At 35.6% G+C, this 22,328-nt stretch overlaps 1 protein-coding gene across 1 annotated transcript in view; it reads right to left on the bottom strand.

The window, feature by feature from the left end:
- The window catches only part of MMP16 (matrix metallopeptidase 16), a 278,171-nt gene that overhangs the window by 107,105 nt on the left and 148,738 nt on the right, over window positions 1-22,328 (bottom strand). The window contains exons 3-4 of the mRNA XM_032249823.1: window positions 20,324-20,446; window positions 481-785 (exon numbers count right to left, since the gene is read on the bottom strand). Of these exons, the coding sequence (XP_032105714.1) occupies window positions 481-785; window positions 20,324-20,446 (428 nt within the window). The remainder of the gene's footprint in view (window positions 1-480; window positions 786-20,323; window positions 20,447-22,328) is intronic.

Below are 22,328 nucleotides of genomic sequence, written 5' to 3'. Positions count from 1 at the left end.
CTGCATTCCAGCCTGGGTGACGAAAGTGAAACTCCATCTCGAAGAAGAAGAAAAAAAAAAAGAGTAGAAAATAATGTAGAGAAAATATAGTAGAAACCAGACTACAGATGCTAATCAGGATTAAATTACAAGTAGAAACACTGACATAAGGTGTAAACAAACAGCAGAATTTTCTTAATACATATTTCATGACTTAAAACTGACTATAAAATCTTTTAAGAAATCACATTGTGAAGAAAACAAAATTTATGACATAGCATAAGGTTCTAATCTTTAATAAAAAGAACACATATATAACTATATCATCTAATGACCCACACAAATTCTTATCCTAAAATGCTATGAGAAGGCTTACATATTGCTTTGTAATTTTAAAAGTAAATTTAGGATCTATACCTTAAGTTTGTAAATTGTTAAATGTCTTGAGTATTCTGAAATAATAATAGGAATATTCATACTGCAAAACAAACATGTACTTACCATCATGATTAGGATTTCCTAGCGTCCATGGCTCATCTGAGTCAAAGTGGGTATCTCCACCAATTCCTGGTCCAGGGAAGTAGGCATGTGCCAAAAATCCTCCCTCTCCATCAAAGGGAGAACTGTCCCCATGGAAACCAGATGCAAAAATAATGGTTATATCCACATCTCGTTTGCCATTTTCTAATTCACTGTAGGGAACTTCTTCAAATGTCAGAGGAGTTACATTCTGCCACACATCAAAGGCACGGCGAATAGCTTTACGAGTCTCAGGGTCTCCTACTTTTGGAGTTACGTTCTTTATACTGAAAGTCAGAAAATATAATAATCAGTATTGTTATGTGTAAGCTAACTTATTACAGGTTTTGATTGATTCAGTTAAATAAAATATTAGAGAAAACAGTCATATTAAATAGGAATAACATGTATTCATTCCTTTTGTCTCTATAGCTAGATTGTGCTACATTGTAATCATTTATTTTTCAGCAGGATAGTATTCATGTACCAAAGTTTTAAATGAAAAGATATCTGTAGAATGGTTAACAGTAGGGTAACTGAATCAATCAGTCACTTTACCTTCTGGATGAGAAAGAAAAAGGCAGATTTGCAAAATGATCAAAGAGGTGCAACAGTTTTGAGCTGAAATACAAATTTCAATTTTTTCTAGTTATAATTTTTAGAGACACACCATTGTATCTATATACATCAATTTCAAACAATGCATTTATGCTCTTCTTGATCTATAAATACCAATTCAGCATATAGCTACTTCTTAATTTTTAAAGAAATGATCAAATACTGACAATTTCTGATATTCTATTGTTTCTCATTAATTAATTCTGGTTAAAAATGTACTGTGAGTAAACAGCTATTTAATACAAAGATTTAACAATTGCATGGATTTAAAGAAGTAACTTGGACATTATGTACTTTAGTTTGTCTCGATGCTAATAACAAATGGATTAAATAACTATAAATATTGTCCTTGATTCATTTAGCACTAATCAGATGGTTTTTTTCCTCAGTGTTTTCTCTAAACAACAAAAATGGATCTAGCATGTATATATTTTTTTATATTATAGCACTATAAATTCAAACCATTAATGTAAAAAGCAATGGATACATTTCATAGGAGTCATAAATAAGTTTCAGATCCATTCAATCAATAATAAACTTACACTAATGAAATATTTTTGACTCTTTTTTTCTTTTTTAGAGATAGGATCTCATTGTGTTGCCCTGGCTGGCCTTGAACTCTTGCACTCAAGCAACCCTCCTACCTTAGCCTTTCAAAGAGTTGGGATAAAGGAAGTAATCACCATGCTCAGCTAATAAATAAGATATTTAATTAGAAAAAAGAGGATGCCATATTCAGGTGATATATACTAAAATGTAATCATAAAAGAGAACTGAAAGTGATGGTTAAATTATGGCATCTCTAATGCATGTCATTGTATACATAGACTTCAAAATTTTTTGCCCTTTTAAGACTTTTTATCAGCATGGAGAAACTTGTAGGATTAATATGCATATTATATTTTTAACCTGATTATATGTCAATACAATTACAAATATTAGGTAGGAATTACATAAACTAATAATGGTATTAATTGAGCATTTACTATGAGCCAGAGGAGCACTTCATAATATCTTATGTAACCTCCTTAGTAACCCAATGAGATGAGTATTTGTACCTATTTTACCAAAAGCACTGTGGAGATTTATAAGAATTTAGAGCAAAACCTCTAAGTGGCAGGGCTGGGTTTTCAATCCAAACATTTGGGCTAAAAAATCTATTGTCTTAAACACTACATTAGACCGCACATCTAAGACAAAGTTATCACTATTTTCTAATAATTATCTAGATCATATTTACATTGATTATTTGGTGGTAAATATTATTCCTTGCATACAAAGGAAATAAGGTAATAAACCAAGTGGAAATAGAGTGCAAGCAAGGAGGAAGAAATGGCAAGTGAAAGGCATTGAAGTGACGATATTCTTGTCAGGTTCAAAGAACAGCAAGGCAGCTGGTATACTTTGGTCACAGGGAGACAGCAGGTGTCAGGACGTGAGGTCAGAAAGTTAGAACGAGACCAAATAAGGTAGGCCCCTGTAGGCCACTCTAAAGAGTTTGGATTTTGCTCTGAGAAGGAAAAAACTGGAGCATCATGAACAGAGATGTGACCTTTGACTTATAATTTAATAAATGACTTGAGCCATTATGTGGAAAATATATTAATGTGGGGCAAGAGTTGAAGCAGGGAGACACATCAGGAACTATTGCAAAAATCCAGGTGAGAGATGATGGTGCTTTGGACCAGGTTGGTAACAGTAGAGATTTTGAGAAGTAGCCATATTTTGGATACATTTTGAGGATAAATCTCCCAAGATATACTGATGGATTAGACATAGGCTATGAAGGAAAAAGTAAGAGCTGAGGAAGACAGCATTTCTTTTTTTGACCCGAGGCAAAGGATGGACAGAGCAAAAGAATTCATGCCTGTTCAGGGAGAACGCTATGCAATATTTTGTTGTTGTTTTGTTTGTTTGCTTTAACTTTGTCATATTCAGCATGGTGCCATAAGCTATTGTTTGAGGAAGAATAAACATCTACACTGAGATAGCACAGATATTTGTCTAGCTTGCTAGTCTCTAAATTTCCTAATGGCTAAAGAAACATGCAAAGTAATGTAACACTGAATTTGGTCTAAATTAATTTTCCTAGTAGTCTTCTATTTTCTATGCACCCTATGGGATTTCAGAAGTCCCTCAGTTGGCTGATATTCCTATGACATAACTGAAAGATCTTACTACGTAATTGGCACTGCTCCAGGTGCCAGAGATAACAGCTGTGAGCAAGACTCCATTCCCATAGTGCTTATACATTCTAGGGATGAGATAAATAATAAACAGAACAAAAATAATTACAGAGGAGATGATAAACAGGATTTCAATGGCAGAACGAGTCAAAGATGCCTAGCACTGACTTTCCAGCAAGAGGGAATGGTAAGGAGACCAAACAAATGTGGCCAGTTCAGAGAACTGCACTGCTCAGTGAGTTGGATCAATAACGGAGATCACTGTGTCTGATGGAAAATGGATGAGGGGACAAAAATGGGAGCAATCAAGCATTTCAAAGTTCACGTAAGAGAAGGCAGAGAATAGGACTTTTGTGATAGCTATGGAGATACGAAGGATTAGTTTCAGTATATGTTCTGAGAGAATTGTTCATGGGGATTGGTGATGGATTTGACATGTAATGGAGAAATTGATTTTGATTTCAAATATAGAATACTCATAATAGAGAAATGAAATCATATGAGTATGATTTGTTTGTAAATATATAATAGTTTTGAGAAAAATGAAGCAAAATAATATAATAAAAAGTAATAAATGTGGAGTATTTGAATTCGAGAAGACACCACTGTGTTTTACAAAGCTATGTGCTGATTAGCTTCCAGATAAGCTTAACTACATTGGATATGATTGTCATTAATAAATACAAGACACCTGTACACCAAACTCTCATGACATGAGCTTACCTATAGAGCGAACCTGTACATATACCCCTGAACATAATAGAAAAAAAATACACAAAAGAGAGAAAAAGGTTATGAATGCTGATGACACTGAGCCCAGGTTGAACTGGGAAGCCAATGCCCAGTTTCATATTCAAAGGGTGAAAATAAAAAGGATTAGTAAGGCTGAATATGTGAGCTGAAAGGAAAGAGTATTTTCAACAATAAATCAGTATAAATAGAAGTTGACATCTTATATTTATCTTCTGGAGGCCCACTTAATTGTGGATTTTGGATATTATGGAAGAATAAAGATAGCTGGTTAAATGAAATATAAAATTCTAAATGAAAAAATAGAAAAAACAATTATAGATATTATTTCATTTTTAATAGGCTTTGCTATGGAAAGTTAAAAGGACTGTTCAAATGGAAATAAGTACTCAGTGGTCTTACTTGAATTACACAAAGATGGAAAATTCAACAAAATTACTTCAGGAAGAAAAAATACTTATTGTTCCTATTTAAATATATATGATGAATTTCAATGACATGATGCATTTTGGTTTTTAGTTAGTTTGTTTCGTTTTTTGAGATAGAGTCTTATTTTGTCACCCAGCTGGAGTGTAGTAGAACAATCTAATCTCACCGCAACCTTTACCTCCTGGGTTCAAGCAATTCTCCTGCCTCAGCCTCTCAAATAGCTAAGATTACAGGTGCCCACCAGTATGGCCTGTGAATTTTTGTATTTTTAGTAGAGAAGAGGTTTCACCATGTTGGCCAGGCTGATCTTGAATTCCTGACCTCAGGTCTCCTCGGCCTCCAAGTGAGCCACTGTGCCTGGCCATATGATGCATTTTTAATTGTGTTCTTAATGATTTGGTAATGTTGAATTAGCAATATAAATGATGTAAAAAAAAAAGTAACCTCTCATTGCTTTTTTATGAAAATCCAGAAAACAGTATAGTTAAAATTTCCAATTTAGATGGTTAAAATTACTACCTTTATATAATACATACAATGTAGTGGTAATTTAATGAGGTCTGACAATAACATTCTGTGCAGTAAAAAATAAATAAATACAAATATATAAGTATGCTTCAAAGTTAGAGCTAGAGTTCTGAACTAGGTGAACTTGTTTTCCGAAACAAGAGTTCAGAAACTTATATGCCATTCAGAGATGTATTCTGTATTTATTCATAACTGAAATAACAAAGGTCACAGAGCAATCATGAGGTAGCAAGAATATGATTGCTACTAATAATTCTAATTAAAATGTACAAATGATTAAATATATTTGCAGAATAAAAGATGCTGACTATAAATGAGTAAAAGTTTGAAAAACATAATAAAGCCAATTTAATTTTAAAATACTTTTACTTGCCCTTTCTTTTTGTGAAAGAGTAAAGTGAGTACATATCTTATTATTTTTTTTCCCCATTTATTTATTTTATTGCATTTTAGGTTTTGGGGTACATGTGAAGAACATGCAAAATTGTTGCATAGGTACACACGTGGCAGTGTGATTTGCTGCCTTCCTCCCCATCACCTACATCTGGCATTTCTCCTCTTGCTATCTCTCCCCAGCTCCCCACCCCCCACCGTCCCTCCCCTATTTCCCCCCAACTGACCCCAGTGTGTAGTGCTCCCCTCCCTGTGTCCATGTGTTCTCATTGTTCAACACTCGCCTATGAGTGAGAACATGCACTGTTTGATCTTCTGCTCTTCTGTCAGTTTGCTGAGAATGATGGTTTCCAGGTTCATCCATGTCCCTACAAAGGACCCAAACTCATCGTTTTTCATGGCTGCATAATATTCCATGGTGTATATGTGCCACATTTTCCCTATCCAGTCAATCGTCGATGGGCATTTGGGTTGGTTTCAGGTCTTTGCTATTGTAAACAGTGCTGCAATGAACATTTGTGTGCACGTGTCCTTATAGTAGAACAATTTGTAATCCTTTGGATATATACCCAGTAATGGGATTGCTGGGTCAAATGGAATTTCTATTTCTAGGTCCTTGAGGAATCGCCACACTGTCTTCCACAATGGTTGAACTAATTTACACTCCCACCAACAGTGCATAAGTGTTCCTATTTCTCCACATCCTCTCCAGCATCTGTTGTCTCCAGATTTTTTAATGATCGCCATTCTAACTGGCGTGAGATGGTATCTCAATGTAGTTTTGATTTACATTCCTTGTTAGTTGTATTCCTAGGGATTTTATTCTCTTTGTGGCAATTGTGAACGGAAGTTTGTTCTTGATTTGGCTCTCTTTAAGTCTCTTATTGGTGTATAGGAATGCATGTGATTTTTGTACACTGATTTTGTATCCTGAGACTTTGCTGAGCTTGCTTATCAGTTTCAGGAGATTTGGGGCTGAGACAATGGGGTCTTCTATATATACAATCATGTCGTCTGCAAATAGAGACAATTTGACTTCCTCCTTTCCTATTTGAATGCCCTTTATTTCTTTTTCTTGCCTGATTGCTCTGGCTAGAACTTCTAATACTATATTGAATAGCAGTGGTGAGAGAGGGCATCCTTGTCTGGTGCCACATTTCATGGGAAATGCTTCCAGTTTTTGCCCATTCAGTATGATATTGGCTGTTGGTTTGTCATAAATAGCTTTTATTATTTTGAGTTACGTTCCATCGATACCTAGCTTATTGAGGGTTTTTAGCATAAAGGGCTGTTGAATTTTGTCAAAGGCCTTCTCTGCATCAATTGAGATAATCATGTGGTTTTTGTCTTTGGTTCTGTTTATGTGGTGAATTACATTTATAGACTTGCGTATGTTGAACGAGCCTTGCATCCCCTGGATGAAGCCTACTTGATCATGGTGGATAAGCTTTTTGATGTGCTGTTGCAATCGGCTTGTCAGTATTTTATTGAAGATTTTTGCATCTATGTTCATCATGGATATTGGCCTGAAGTTTTCTTTTCTTGTTGAGTCTCTGCCGGGTTTTGGAATCAGGATGATGTTGGTCTCATAAAATGATTTGGGAAGAATTCCCTCTTTTTGTATTGTTTGGAATAGTTTCAGAATGAATGGTACCAGCTCCTCTTTGTATGTCTGGTAGAATTCGGCTGTGAACCCGTCTGGACCTGGGCTTTTTTTGGGTGGTAAGCTCTTAATTGCTGCCTCAACTTCAGATCTTGTTATGGGTCTCTTCAGGGTTTCGGCTTCTTCCTGGTTTAGGCTTGGGAGGAGGCAAGTGTCCAGAAATTTATCCATTTCTTCCAGGTTTATTAGTTTATGTGCATAGAGTTGTTTGTAATAATCTCTGATAATTGTTTGAATTTCTGTGGAATCTGTGGTGATATCCCCTTTATCGTTTTTTATTGCATCAATTTGGTTATTCTCTCTTTTCTTTTTTATTAATCTGGCTAGTGGTCTGTCTATTTTGTTGATCTTTTCAAAAAACCAGCTCCTGGATTTATTGATTTTTTTGAAGGGTTTTTTGTGTCTCTATCTCCTTCAGTTCTGCTCTGATCTTAGCTATTTCTTGTCTTCTGCTAGACTTTGAGTTTTTTTTATCTTGCTCCTCTAGCTCTTTCAGTTTTGATGATAGGGTGTCAATTTTTGATCTCTCCTTGCTTCTCATGTGGGCACTTATTGCCATACAGTTTCCTCTAGAGACTGCTTTAAATGTGTCCCAGAGATTCTGGTATGTTGTGTCTTCATTCTCGTTGGTTTTGAATAACATCTTTATTTCTGTCTTCATTTCATTGTTTATCCAGTCAACATTCAAGAGCAAGTTGTTCAGTTTCCATGAAGCTGTGCGGTTCTGGGTTAGCTGTTGAATTCTGAGTTCTAACTTGATTGCACTGTGGTCTGAGAGACTGTTTGTTACGATTTCCGTTCTTTTGCATTTGCTGAGGAGTGATTTACTCCCAATTATGTGGTCAATTTTAGAGTAGGTATGATGTGGTGCTGAGAAGAATGTATATTCTGTGGATTTGGGGTGGAGAGTTCTGTAAATGTCTATTAGGTTTGCTTGGTCCAGGTCTGAGTTCAAGTCCTGGATATCCTTGTTAATTTTCTGTCTGGTTGATCTGTCTAATACTGACAATGGGGTGTTAAAGTCTCCCACTATTATTGTGTGGGAGTCTAAGTCTCTTTGTAAGTCATTAAGAACTTGCCTTATGTATCTGGGCGCTCCTGTATTGGGTGCATATATATTTAGGATCGTCAGCTCTTCTTGTTGCATTGATCCTTTTACCATTATGTAATGTCCCTCTTTGTCTCTTATGATCTTTGTTGCTTTAAAGCCTAATTTATCAGAGATGAGAATTGCAACTCCTGCTTTTTTTTGCTCTCCATTTGCTTGGTAACTCTTCCTCCATCCCTTTATTTTGAGCCTTTGTGTATCCTTGCATGTGAGATGGGTTTCCTGGATACAGCACACCAATGGGTTTTGGCTTTTTATCCAATTTGCCAGTCTGTGTCTTTTGATTGGGGCATTTAGTCCATTTACATTTAGGGTTAATATTGTTATGTGCGAATTTGATACCGCCATTTTGGTGCTAGCTGGGTGTTTTGCCCTTGAGTTGAACTGGTACTTCTTGTTCCTTTATATGTGTAGAGCCTCTTTCAGGAGCTCTTGTAGAGATGGCCTGGTGGTGACAAAATCTCTGAGTACTTGCATGTTCCCAAAGGATTTTATTTTTCCTTCACTTATGAAGCTTAGTTTGGCTGGATAGGAGATTCTGGGTTGAAACTTCTTTTCTTTAAGGATGTTGAATATTGGCCCCCACTCTCTTCTGGCTCATAGGGTTTCTGCTGAGAGATCTGCTGGGAGTCTGATGGGCTTCCCTTTGTGGGTAACCAGACCTTTCTCTCTGGCTGCCCTTAGTATTTTCTCCTTCATTTCGACCCTGGTGAATCTGACGATTATGTGCCTTGGGGTTGGTCTTCTTGACAAATATCTTTGTGGTGTTCTCTGTATTTCCTGGACTTGAATGTTTGCCTGCCTTGCTAGGTTGGGGAAGTTTTCCTGGATAATATCCTGAAGAGTATTTTCCAACTTGGATTCATTCTCTTCGTCGCATTCGGGTACACCTATCAAACGTAGATTAGGTCTTTTCACATAGTACCACATTTCTTGGAGATTTTGTTCATTCCTTTTTACCCTTTTTTCTCCAGTCTTGCCTTCCCGTTTTATTTCATTGAGTTGATCTTCGACCTCTGATATCCTTTCTTCTGCTTGGTCAATTCACCTGTTGATACTTGTGCATGCTTCGCGAAGTTCTCATGTTGCATTTTTCAGCTCCATCAATTCACTTATATTCCTTTCTATTTTGTCCATTCTCATTAGCATTTCATCAAATCTTTTTTCAACGTTCTTAGTTTCTTTGCATTTGGTTAGAACATGTTCTTTAAGTTCACAGAAGTTTCTTACTACCCACCTTCTGAAGTCTGATTCTGTCATTTCATCACACACGTTCTCCCTCCAACCTTGTTCCCTTGCTGGTGAGGAGTTGTGATCCCTTGTAGGAGGCAAGGTGTTCTGGTTTCGGGTGTTTTCATCCTTTTTGCGCTGGTTTCTTCCCATCTTTAAGGATTTATCCACCTGTCGACTTTGTAGTTGCTGGCTTTCAGATTGGGTCTCAAATCTTTGACATTGACATTCTGTTTGTTGATGATGAGGTTATTTCTGTTTCTTGGTTTTCCTTCTGACAGTCTGGCCCCTCTGCTGTAGGTCTGCTGAGGTTCACTCCAGGCCCTGCTTGCCTGGGGTTCACTAGCAGCAGCTGCTGAACAGTAAGGGTTGTTACCAGTTTTCTTCTTTTGCTATCTTTGTCCCAGAAGGATACCAGCCAAGTGTCAATCTGATGTCTCCTTTATGAGGTGGCTCTTTGGATATATAGGGGTCAGGGAGCTGCTTGAGGAGACGGTCTCTTCTTTATAGGAGCTCAAATGGTGAGCTGTGAGCTCTGTTGTTCATTCAGAGCTGCTGGGCAGGTACATTTAGGTCTGCTGCAGCAGAACTCATAAACTGCTTTTTGTTCCCAGGTGCTCTGTCCCTGGGATTTAGGGCTTTATTTATGAGTTTCTGTTATGCTGCTGCCTTCTTTTTTTTTTCCTTCAGACTTGCCTTGCCCGGCAAGGAGGCAGCGTAGTCACTGTCGGCCTGTAGAGGCTTTGCTGAGGTGCTGTGGGCTCTGCCCAGCTGCCGAGTGAACTTCCCTGCAGTCCTGTTTTTTTGGGTGTAGTTAGAACTGCTTTGGCAATGGTGGCCCACCTCTGTTGAGGTGGAGTCTTTCTGCTGTGGCGGGTTGCCTTGGCAAAGGCGGGCTGCCTCAGCAATGGCGGGTTGCCTTGGCAACGGTGGGCTGCCTCAGCATTGTCCGACTACCTCCGTCGTGGCGGGCTGCCTCGGTAATGGTGGACACCCCTCCCCCACAGAGCTGGACCGTCCTGGCTTCAGCTGCGCTTGCTGTGAAACTCTCAATCCAGAGTTTCTGGTTGCTGTTCTTTTGTGGGGGTGGGACCAGCCGAGCCTGATCGCCTGGCTCCCTGCCTCAGAGCCTTTTTTAAGTTTGTTTTCCAGCTGAGATTGTGGCGCTTTTTTTTTTTTGCCCTGGAATCTACTGTCCTTGTTCCCTGCTCAGTTCCCTTTTTAAACAGAGGAATGGGCGACTTCCCGTGGCTCCAATCGCCAGCCAAAAGGGCACCCGGACCGGTGTATTTTGTACGGAGAACCGCTGCTCCAGGGTGCCAACAAAGCAGCCGCGCGGGGCAAAGCAGCCGTGCGGGGCAAAGCAGCGGCGCCCGCCGGCACAGCCGCACTGGCCGAAACAGCCGCGCTGGTGACCTGTGGAGCTTCTCTGTCTGGGAATTTCCTAGTCTGTGGGCAATAAAAATGCGGCATCCACTCACCCTCTGTGCTTTCACTGGGAGCTGCAATCCTGAGCTGTTCCTAAATGGCCATCTTGGATCCTCCCCCTCGTACATATCTTATTTTAACAGATGATAGATTTCATTTTTTGAAGTGTATCTGGCATTTCATTATATGATTTCACTGATTCTTTCAAACTTCCATTTTGACAAATTATGAAATTTTAATCTAAAATTGATAAATTTTATCTTTAATGACCATGTATTACACAATCTTACATAGTAAAAGCAATGTCTATTTATAAGTCCAAAAAGTTCAGAAAAATTAAGAAAAATAATGTAATAAAAATAATAAATGTGGAACACTAGATTTGGAAATAAAAATGAGGCCTTATTAGATCAAAAGAAGTTCATTTAGTAATAATTCTACATATTAATAATGTTTATAACTCTTTAAATTGTTGCTGTTGTGGTTAAGACAGAGTCTCACTCTATGACCTAGGCTGGAGTGCAGTGGCACGATCATGGCTCACTGCATCCTCTATCTGCCTGGGCTTAAGTAATCTTTCTGCCTCAGCCACTCGAGTAGCTGGGACTATAGTTCGTGCCACCAGGCCTGGCTAATTTTTATGTTTTTGTAGAGACAAGAGTTTTGCCATGTTGCCCAAGATGGTCTTGAATTCCTAGGCTGAGGCAATTCACTCACCCCGGCCTCCCAAATTACTGGGATTACAGGTGTAAGCCACCATTCCCAGCACTCTTTAAAGTTTTTGATACAGTAATATATGTTTTGAATACTGTTTGATCTCTAATATTAGAAAAAAAAAAACAAACATATATACTGTGGCATCTAGTTAAGTTACAAATATCTCGTAATATTATGTCAAAAATATCTTTATATAAACAGGGCTAAACCCACTTTACTCAATTAAATAGACAAAAATTAGTTATTTGGATAGGCATACTAATATTTTGCAAAAAACAATTATCAGTTAAATAGCATTTACTATAACAGGGAAAGCAGACAATTGCTATGAATAAAAGAGAATAAATATAATATAGTTAAATTATTAGCATATCCTGAACATATTGTAATATTCTATCCAGAGAATACCAACTACACTAATTTACTTTTATTTATATTATGTTTGTATAATTAATGGGGCTTCCCAACTTTTTCTTAAGTATGGGAAATGGTCAGAAAATAGAAAGTGAATATAGACTCCCTCCAGGAAACCTTGCCTTACATATAATATTTGGCTATTTCCCAAGATGCTGACTTACTAGGCAGGACAGATAATTAAGTAAATATTACATTGGGTCTTATTTAAGCGGGTTCTGCTTCTTAAGTCTGTTATGTATTCTCTGGATACACAAGTTGCATTCTCTTTGAACTCAAAAGGATCACCAAATTCAGAGGAGTTAAAGGATTAATATTCTGGAACAATAAAAAATAAAAAATAAAAAATACTCAATATAGCACTATTATATTAACTAATATATTGTAAATACTCATATTCATCTGGCAATTTAGGTACGTGTCCCATTGGCCATTTATCACACAAAATAATATTTTGGAATTTAGATTTCTAGGAGAAAAATAACTTACTCTAAGTCCATTTTAGTAACATTCAACAATTGGGAAATACAGATCTATTTGATAAAAGTTATATTACTCAATAAGCTTCTATCACTGTCATGAAAAAAAGTTTAACCAAACACAGTTTGGAATTAAGGAATTTATTCAACAACTAACTTTCCAACCATTACATAAATGCATAAATAGTCTCTAATTTAACCTAAGTGAATAAACGTTTTTGGTTTAAATACTTCCAAAAATGAAAATAACTCATATAATGTATGATTTAACTTTCCAATCATTTTAAACATTAGATTTTTCTGAAAGCCTTTAACAATTTGAGAATCACTGGAAATTTCCCCCTTAAATACTCTCGCTAAGATGCTGAGAATGCTTAGCTCTAATTCCGAGTTGTTCCACATGCAGAGTGCTTTCCAGCCCCTAAATTTTGACTGCTTTTTGAGAAGAGTACATTAATTTTCCAAGAAGCAGCCAAAAGTGTGGTGGCCAGAAGAGAAAATTGTGTATTGGGTAAGGCTTGGCCAAAAAACCAAAGAGAAAAATTAGCATCACCATTGCTTTATCAAAGCAATCTGGTCATTTTAGCTTTTTCTGGGTCACATTATACTATTGGTTTATAATGAGTTTTCTATCAAATAAAACTTAGATTCCACCACTTCCACTCCAACTCCTGTCTACATATTGTCAGGATACAGTTCAGCAATCCTTTCCATAAATAGTTTTTTTTTGAGCTTAAATGTCGGATTTTACTTATTATTTTCTCTAAATGCAGTTAGAAAAAAGGAATAGCAAATGATTACATAATGCTTTGTATACACCAGGCAATTTCTTAGCACCTTACATATATTAACTTTCAAGTGCAATATACTTTTCTCTCTAACTTTAAATAATCTTGTCAGAGCACTCTCAACCAGTTTCTGCAATTTGGTAAATTAAAAGAAGTAAAGATAATAATTGGCATTGATTAAACACTAACCATACTTTAAAGGATTTAAAATTTTATCCATTATCTTACTTTTCCCCAAGATTTATGAGGTAGTGACATGGTTTGGCTGTGTCCCTATGCAAATCTCATCTTGAATTGTAGTTCCCATAATCCCCATGTGTCTTGGAAGGGACACGGTGAGAAGTAATTGAATCATAGGGCTAGATTTTCCTGTGCTGTTCTCTTGTTAGTGTATATATCTCATGAGATCTGATGGTTTTATAAAGGATGGTTCTTTTATGAAGAGCACATGCTGTCTGTCTGCTGCCATGTAAGATGTTCCTTTGCTCCTCCTTTACCTTCTGCCATCATTGTAAGGCCTCCCCAGCCATGTGAAACTGTGAAACGATTAAACCATTTTTCTGTATAAATTATCCAGTGTTGGGTTTTTTTTGTTTGTTTTGTTTTTTTTTTTTAATAGCAGAGATTCACAGTTTATAAAGAGCAAAAGCCTCTGAAGCAAAGAGAAGGAAAAACTCCCAACATCCCAGCCTTAGCATTGGAGGGTGGGGAGAGAGCTCTTTAACGAGGAATTTCTAGAGATATTTAAAGACAGGAGGAGACAAAGAAAAAAAGAATTCTAGAAGAAATTCAGCTAAAACCAACATTAAATGCAAACCCCTAACTAGATAAACAGAAAAGCTCACATCAAAGGATTATTACCTCATTTTCTATTACCCAATACATTCCCACTTTCAACAAGTAATTACAGCCGTTCTGTTGCTTGCTTTGCAAAAGGCAAGAGAAAACAGAATCTGAAGAGATATAACAAGCAACAGAACCAGAGTCAGATATGGCCAACATTTTGGAAGTTTCAGAATGAGAATTCATAATAACTGATCAATAGGCTAAGGGTTCTAATGAAAAAAGTGGACAACATAAAGAAAACTCATGGAAAATATAACCAGAAAGATGGAAACTCTAGGGAAGAATCCAAAAAATGCTAGAAGTAAAAAGAACAGAAATGAAGAATGCCTTTGATGAGCCCATCATTAGATTAAACATGGCCAAGGAAATAATCTGTGAGCTGTAAGATATATGAATAGAAATACTGCAAATTGAAATAAGAATTGAAATCAATGTCCAATAGATAGATTTAATTTTTATATAGTTGTTTAATTCTTCTGTGATTAATAAGTCATTGAAAATTGAGTCTGTTTATTGTTAAGATTTTTCTTACTCACCTTATGTGGGAAGTTCTGCATAGCCTCACCTATTTCCTATATTCCAACTTTTGTTCTTGTGAGAAAAAAATATATTTTTTTGGTGTAAAAAGCTGATTTTCTTTTCTTACCTAATAAAGAGTTTGTGTCAATTTGTAAGCATGTAAAGTTTATCACGGAGTATAGCCTCATGTAAATTATTTTTTATAATGTTCCCCTTTAATTTTTTCAGTATTTCTGGCTGTTATTGGATATTTCACTTTGAATTAAAGAAAGAGCTGTGATAGAGATTAGATAGGATAGGTTGTATGTAATCTCTCACAGTATAATATTAGTTGTGGATTTTTAGTAAATGCCTTAAAGCAGAAAAAAAAAGAGAATGATAGAAAGAGAAAAGAGTGTCCAAGAACTGGGGAAACAATACACACAATGAAAATACTAGAAGGAGAAGAGAGAAAAACTTTAAGTAACAATGGCTGAGGATGTCCCAAAATTAATAGCAGAAGCTACACCATAGACCTGGGAAACTCAGGAAACATGAAACAGAGTAAAAATAAAAAAAAAAAAATCTGTATCTCAGCATATCACATTCAAAGAAGAAAATCAAAGACAAAAAGAAAACCCCGGAAGAAGCTAAGAGGGGTGATATACCTTATCTATAGAAGAACAAAAATAGCAATTGTATTAAAGCTCTCTTCAAAAACCATGCAAGCAAAAAGAAAGGTGCTTGAAATATTAAGTGTTCAAATAATAAAACCATGAACCTAGAATTCTGTATCCAGTCAAATGTGGAGTGAAAAAATGACTTCTCAGACAAATAAAAACTAAAAACACTTCTTGTCCATAAAATTGCCTTGCAAAAAAACAAATGTAACAGAATTTCTTCAGAAAGAAGAAAAATGACATTCATCAGAAATGCCTATCTCTTTAAAAAAGATTACCAGGGAAGAAATAAACAAGGGTAAAATAAAATATTTTATTATTCTCATCTTTAATTGATCTAACAATAGCTGTTCAAAATAATAACAGAAATAATGTACTGGGTTATTACAGCACATGGATAAATAAAAGGAATGATGAGAATATTATAAGGGACAGAAGAATTAAATTGGAAACTGTTATGACATACCCGTAATACCTGTGAAGTAGTATAGTGTTATGTGAAAGCAGACTTAGATTACTTGCACATATATATTGCAAGCCCCAGGGTCACCACTAAAATAACTATAAAAAGGAGGATAATTGACATGCTAAGAGAAAATGAAAACATGTAAAATGGTCAACCAAAACCAGAGAAGGCACTGAAAGAGGGGAAGACAAAAACAAACATTAAAAAAAAATAGCAATAGCAAACAATTACAACTATTATAGGTATTAATCCAACTACATCAATAGTCACTTTAAATTTGAATACTAGGCTGGGGGGTGGCTCATTCCTATAATCTCAGCAATTTGGGAACCCGAGACAGGCGGATCACCTGAGGTTGGGAGTTTGAGACCAGCCTGACCAATGTGGAGAAACCCAGTCTCTACTAAAAATACAAAATTTACTGGGCACGATGGTGCATGCCTGTAATACCAGCTACTCGGGAGGCTGAGGTAGGCGAATCACTCGAATCCGGGAGGTGGAGGTTGCAGTAAGCTGAGATCACACCATTGCACTCCAGCCTAGGCAACCAGCAAAATCGTGTCTCAAAAAAAAAAAAAAAAAAAAGTCAATATTAAATATGCCAATAAAAATCGCATAGATTTCAAAAAAGCAAAATGAAACAAAAGCAAAAAGCAAGTCCCACTAGATATTTCCTGCAAGAAACCTGCCTTAAATATGAGAACAGAGATAAATTAAAAGCAAAGGTATAGAGAAAGATATATTATCTTTACACACACTAAAAAAAAAACTAGGTTATCCATATTAATTTAAGATAAAGCATATTTCATAGCAATGAAAATTATCTGGAATAAAAAGTCATTACACAATGATAAAGGTCTCAACTTTCCAAGAAGATATGACAAAACATAATGTGCAAGGACCTAACAACATAGCAAAAAAATATATGTTACAAAAATTGATAGAACTGCAAGAGAAAAATGCATAAAATACTATTATAGTGGGAGACTTCCAATATCCCTCTATTTGATATCAAAACCAGATAAAGATACTATAAAAAATAAGAACTATGGATCAATAAGATTCATGAACAGATGTAAAAATCCTCAAAAAAGTCTGCAAACCAAGTACAACAATCTATAGAAAGAATTATACATTATGTCAAATTTAGATTTATGCCACCTATGCAAGGCTGATTCAAGATTTGAAATTCTATCTATGTAATATTTCACATCAAAAGGCAAAAGAAGAAAATTCGTATCATCATATCAACACATGCAGAAAAAGAATTTGTCAAAATCCAACACCCATTCATAAAATATACATTTAGCAAACTAGGAATAGAGGGGGACTTCCTCTACTTGATGAACAACATCTAATAAATAATCTACAGTTTAGAACACACTTGAGGTTGAAGAACTATTCTTATTTCTCTTAAGATCAGAAAAGCCAATGAGGTCCATTCTTACCGCTCGTATTCAACACTATACTGGAAACACTAGCTAATGTAATGCAACAAAAAAAGAAAAGAAAAGAGGCAGATTAGGAAGAAAAAGTATATACAACTGTCTTTGTTTACAGATTACATCATCCTCTACTTCTAAAGTACAAAGAATTAGCAACAAAAAATATTCTAGGCCAATAAGCAATTATAGTAAAGTTTCAGGATACAAGGTTAATATACAAAAGTCAATTGCTTTTCTATATGCTAACAATAAACAAATCAAATTTGATATAAAAATCTTTTCAAATCTTATATCTTTTATTTCCTTTTCTTTCTTTACCTCTATAAGTAGTTTCTGAATAGAGGAGAGGTAGCAGACATTTGTTTTTCCTTAAAGATTTTTCCAACATTTTACATTAATTATATGTGAACTATATAACAAAAATGTAGTATTTATTTTCATAGATGCCATTTTTCTGTGTAACAAAATGTACTCCTTTGCTTTGATTCCTACTTATCAAAAATAGATGGTAAATTTCCTTGGCCACTTTTCTGTATCTATTAATCAGATGAATTTTCTCATTTAATACTCTATATTTCTGCTAAGACAGAAGTTCAACATCTCTCTACTTGACCTACATGCTCATATGCCTCCTAAATTTCTTAATTTCCCTCTACTTCTGGTTTTTAGGTTTCTTCCCTTTGTTTCACCTCAACAATGCTTTTAAGGTATGTCTTAGTTTTAAAAATCTAATATAACTCATCCAAGTTTTACCCTAACTGACAGTATATTTTAGGCTTTCTACTCTACCATGTGACCAGAAAAATAATCTATTATTCTTCATCAAAGTCTACAAATGCTTTTCAAGATGTATCCCTGAGCTGAGTGTGGTGACTCACTCCTATAATCTCCATACTTCGGGAGGCTGAATCAGGAGGATCACTTAAGCCCAGAAGTTCGAGACCAGGCTGGGCAACATGATGATAAAACCCTATCTCGGCCGGGCGCGGTGGCTCAAGCCTGTAATCCCAGCACTGTGGGAGCCGAGGCGGGCGGATCACGAGGTCAAGAGATAGAGACCACCCTGGTCAACATGGTGAAACCCCGTCTCTACTAAAAATACAAAAAATTAGCTGGGCATGGTGGTGCGTGCTTGTAATCCCAGCGACTCAGGAGGCTGAGGCAGGAGAATTGCCTGAACCCGGGGGGCGGAGGGTGCGGTGAGCCTGGGTAACGAGAGCGAAACTCCGTCAAAAAAAAAAAAAAAGAAAAAAAAAAAAAAAACCCTATCTCAAAAAAAAAAAAAAAAAAAAAGGAAAAAATTAGCTGGTGGTGTGTACCTATAATTCCAGATACTCAGGGGGCTGAGGCAGGAGGATCCCCTGAGCCTGGGAGGCAGAGTTTCTAATGAGCCAGGATCACACCACTATACCACGGCCTGAGTGACAGACCTGCCTCAAAAAAAAAAAAAATAAATCATGCTTTCCTCTCAGAAAGCACTATGTCACCACTAATTTCACTTACAGTAAAAAGGTCACTAGACAGGATACATAAATATTATAGTTATTGGGAAAATATCAAATGTATTCCATGTGAACTTATTGGTATAATATTTCCTTAACTCTGTTTTAGAAATGTAGATCACAGAGATGATAAAACATACGTGAAGTAAAAAAATCTTGTGAGCAAATTTAAATGATGGTGACTACCACCTTCATGGGCTTGACCTAAAGCTGCTTCATCTTTGATTTTTCTTATCTGCAGAAATAATTAAAGTAAGTAGTATAAGACAATAATCTAGGAGCATGTTGTGTGAGAAGCTAGCATAAGAATATAAAATAAGATAAAAAATGTGTTCCCAGACCAGGCGCGGTAGCTCATGCCTGTGATCTCGGCACTTTGGGAGGCTGAGGAGGACAGATCATTTGAGGTTAGGACTTTGATACCAGCCTGGCTAATATGGGGAAATCCTGTGTCTACTAAAAATACAAAAGTTGGCCAGGCATGGTGGTGCATGCCTGTAATCCCAGCTACTAGGGAGGCTGAGGCAGGAGAATCGCTTGAATCTGGGAAGTGGAAGTTGCAGTAAGCTGAAATTGGGCCACTGTACTCCAATCTGGGTGATGAAGTGAGACTCTGTCTCCAAAAAAAGAAAAAAGGTGTTTCCAAAATAACCAAAATAAGTTCAAGTGACATGTTCCAGTTATATTGGTAGAAAACCAATATATCGAGGCTTTAATTTTATCTTTAATCATATACAAAGGGTTATTTAAATGAAGAATAAAGATTATAAAATTATCTTTTTTATTCATATAATCTGAAAGAGATGATTCCTGATATTCTACCCTCTCACCAAAGTACCTTTCCTCTTCTCCTGCCCATTGGTTTAACAAGTTCTTTCTCTTCCTGTGTGTTTTAGTTGAAAAGTTATTTCTTTAGGGTGATCTCATCTCGTATTCTAGAATGGGTTGGATCACCTGGTTTACATTTCTCTTGCACCCTGTCCTTACTTTTTATAACAAGCGTCACACTTACATGACTGTTCAACTTCTGATGACTGTAAATTCCATAAGGACAAATAGGATCCTCATGTATTATTTGTTGCTACATCTCCAGGCCCTAGCATTGTTCTTTGCTCATGCTGGGACTCAATAAGCAGTTGTTCAATTAAAAAATGAATAAATGTGATGATCTATTAGTAACAATTGTCACTCTAGGTTGGAAAACACCTTCTGTTATTGAAGATAAAACCACTTGCATAATTAAGAAGAAGATTAAAAGCAAAATGGTTAGACTGATATTAAACACTGATTGATAAATTCAACATTTTGTTTAAATGGCAGTTATTTATATATTTTATTATTTGATTATTTTAGAGATTATAAATATTTGTCAAAGAATGTAATATGTTAGAACATTCATCTTAAAGTCACTCATAATATTGGCACTTATTCAAGAAGCTGGAATAGTTTACAAAAGAGCCCAAGTGTTTCAAAGACTATCTATGTGGTAGCTAATGAACAATTACTCTCCTCTCAATTGTAATTTTAAGTCTCTTACATTAACTTACATCTCTCTATATAAACATGTAGTCAATGTGCAGAAGATACTAAACTATGTATCAAAGCAAATAGTAACGAAAAATGGGGAAAAGGGGAGATTAGTCATGAGTTCTTATACCTGTAAGTGATGTGCTTGTGCTGCCACTTCTGTCCTGTTAATGCATATCGCTTTCGACGAATATGAAATTTGGAGCTACCTCTTGTCTGGTCAGGTACACCACATCGGGGCTTCTTCATCCAGCTGCAAAAAAGCAGTATGTCCAGTTATTTACTAACAACCCTAATCATTAAATTGAAAAGGTAATCAATTAAGAGGTTCATCCAAGGCAGTGATGATGAAAACAGCAAACTACAAAATAAAGAGACCACTCAATTGTCTTGTACTTTGAATGTAAGTAGAGAGCATAGTTTTTCCTTAATTATCAAGAATCACTGGTTTAGTATTCGGATCCTTTAGATAATTTTCTTCTAATTTATTTTGAGATAACTGTAGACAGAGGTACTGTAAAGCTTCTAAAAATTTACTGTTAACAAGATACATAATCTTGGGCAAGTTTTTCATTCCTAGTGTTACTTATAAATTGCCACTACAGAGTACTCTACCTTTAAGATTCAAAAATTTTCCTAACCTATTACCTGAATTTAAATCCCAGGATTCAAAAGGGTATATACTACTCTGTTCTAACTTACATAGCAGTCAACTATTCAAATAACATGTTCATTTCTCCACCTTTTCTTCTTTACATTTGATAATTATTTCATTTCCAAGTAGCAGCCACTTGCTTTGAATATTTGGTAATAACAAAATTCAAGGCTTAAAAAATATTTTTCTGAATATGAGGTTTTGCACTAAGGTTTAACATATTTAAATTAGAAAAGGAAATGCTGCTTTTAATTTTTGAATCTTAATACATACACAGATAGAATAGTCTAATTACTCTTCTAGAGAGCCTCACTGGACCACTGTCACATTTTCTATTTATTCTTATATCTTACCTAGGTAGACAGATTTTCATGATTTGGGGTACTTTTTTTTAGTGCCTTATAAAGTGACTTTACTGTTTATTAGCCCATTTATTTTAATGACTACAAAGGTAAGACCAAATCTTCATAGTGCTACATGGTTCAGAAAGTAGAAATTAAAAAAAATAATTTTTGGAGTATTTACCTTATAATTTCTATACTTTTTAAATGGAAAATGAATGGTCATAGAAATGACTAAATCATTTACATGTTAAGTAATATACACGTGAAGTAATTTACATGTTATGCAACAAAACCCAATAATCTACTTTTACAAACATAACAATAACTACCTGCAACAGTGAAAGAACAACTTTTACTTCTTAAGAAAGGTGGCACTTTTCCAGTAAACATTAAAAGATTCTGCTTTCTTATTATGACCCCAGCAATGTAGACCAAACGGTTACCAGATTTAACAAATTTCCTAGCTGAAATGCATTGTAGAGTTACTTCAGAAAATAATTCTTTCCCTTTATTAAAGCCCCCGAACTAAAAATGACATCTTATAAGTGCAAAATTCTAAGAGTCTACCCAGCCCTATGGAACTAAGATCTCTGGAGGTGAGACCGGAGGCCTCCCATCTTTAACTAACACTTCCAGGTCATGCCTAAACACACTGAATTTGAGAGATGTTTCAGTACCCTGTAAAACACTTAGAAAGAATTTGGTATTCTAAGTATCTTGTACAACTCCTAGCATAGAAAAAATATCAAGTAAATATTAATTGACTAGGTAGATATGGTTATTTTTATTGTATAGTTTAAGATCTAGATACTGATTTAACTAATAATTATTAATGGCATGTCTATGATGATTTAAATTGTTTTTATATATAGGTATTAATTATATTCTCAAAAAGTTATTCCTAAGGTAGGGACTTATCTTTACTTATCTCATTGAAAGTACTGGGAGGACAAACAATATGTAATTCTGAAATATGAGTATGTTTACTTAATGTGGGATATGGTTACCTTCACATTTAGCTAAGAAAAACACTTAAGTCAGCCATCTGTGAAATAAAATTGAAATGGATAGCTGGATAAAATTTGAAACAATAGAATTAAATATTATCAAAATAAAATGTATTTTCAATGAAGGTA

The sequence above is a fragment of the Sapajus apella genome, unplaced genomic scaffold (genome assembly GCF_009761245.1).
Source record: "Sapajus apella isolate SASKATOON/1434 unplaced genomic scaffold, GSC_monkey_1.0 scaffold3, whole genome shotgun sequence".
NCBI classification, from domain to species: domain Eukaryota; kingdom Metazoa; phylum Chordata; class Mammalia; order Primates; family Cebidae; genus Sapajus; species Sapajus apella.
This window is presented reverse-complemented; position numbering and strand designations above follow the sequence as displayed.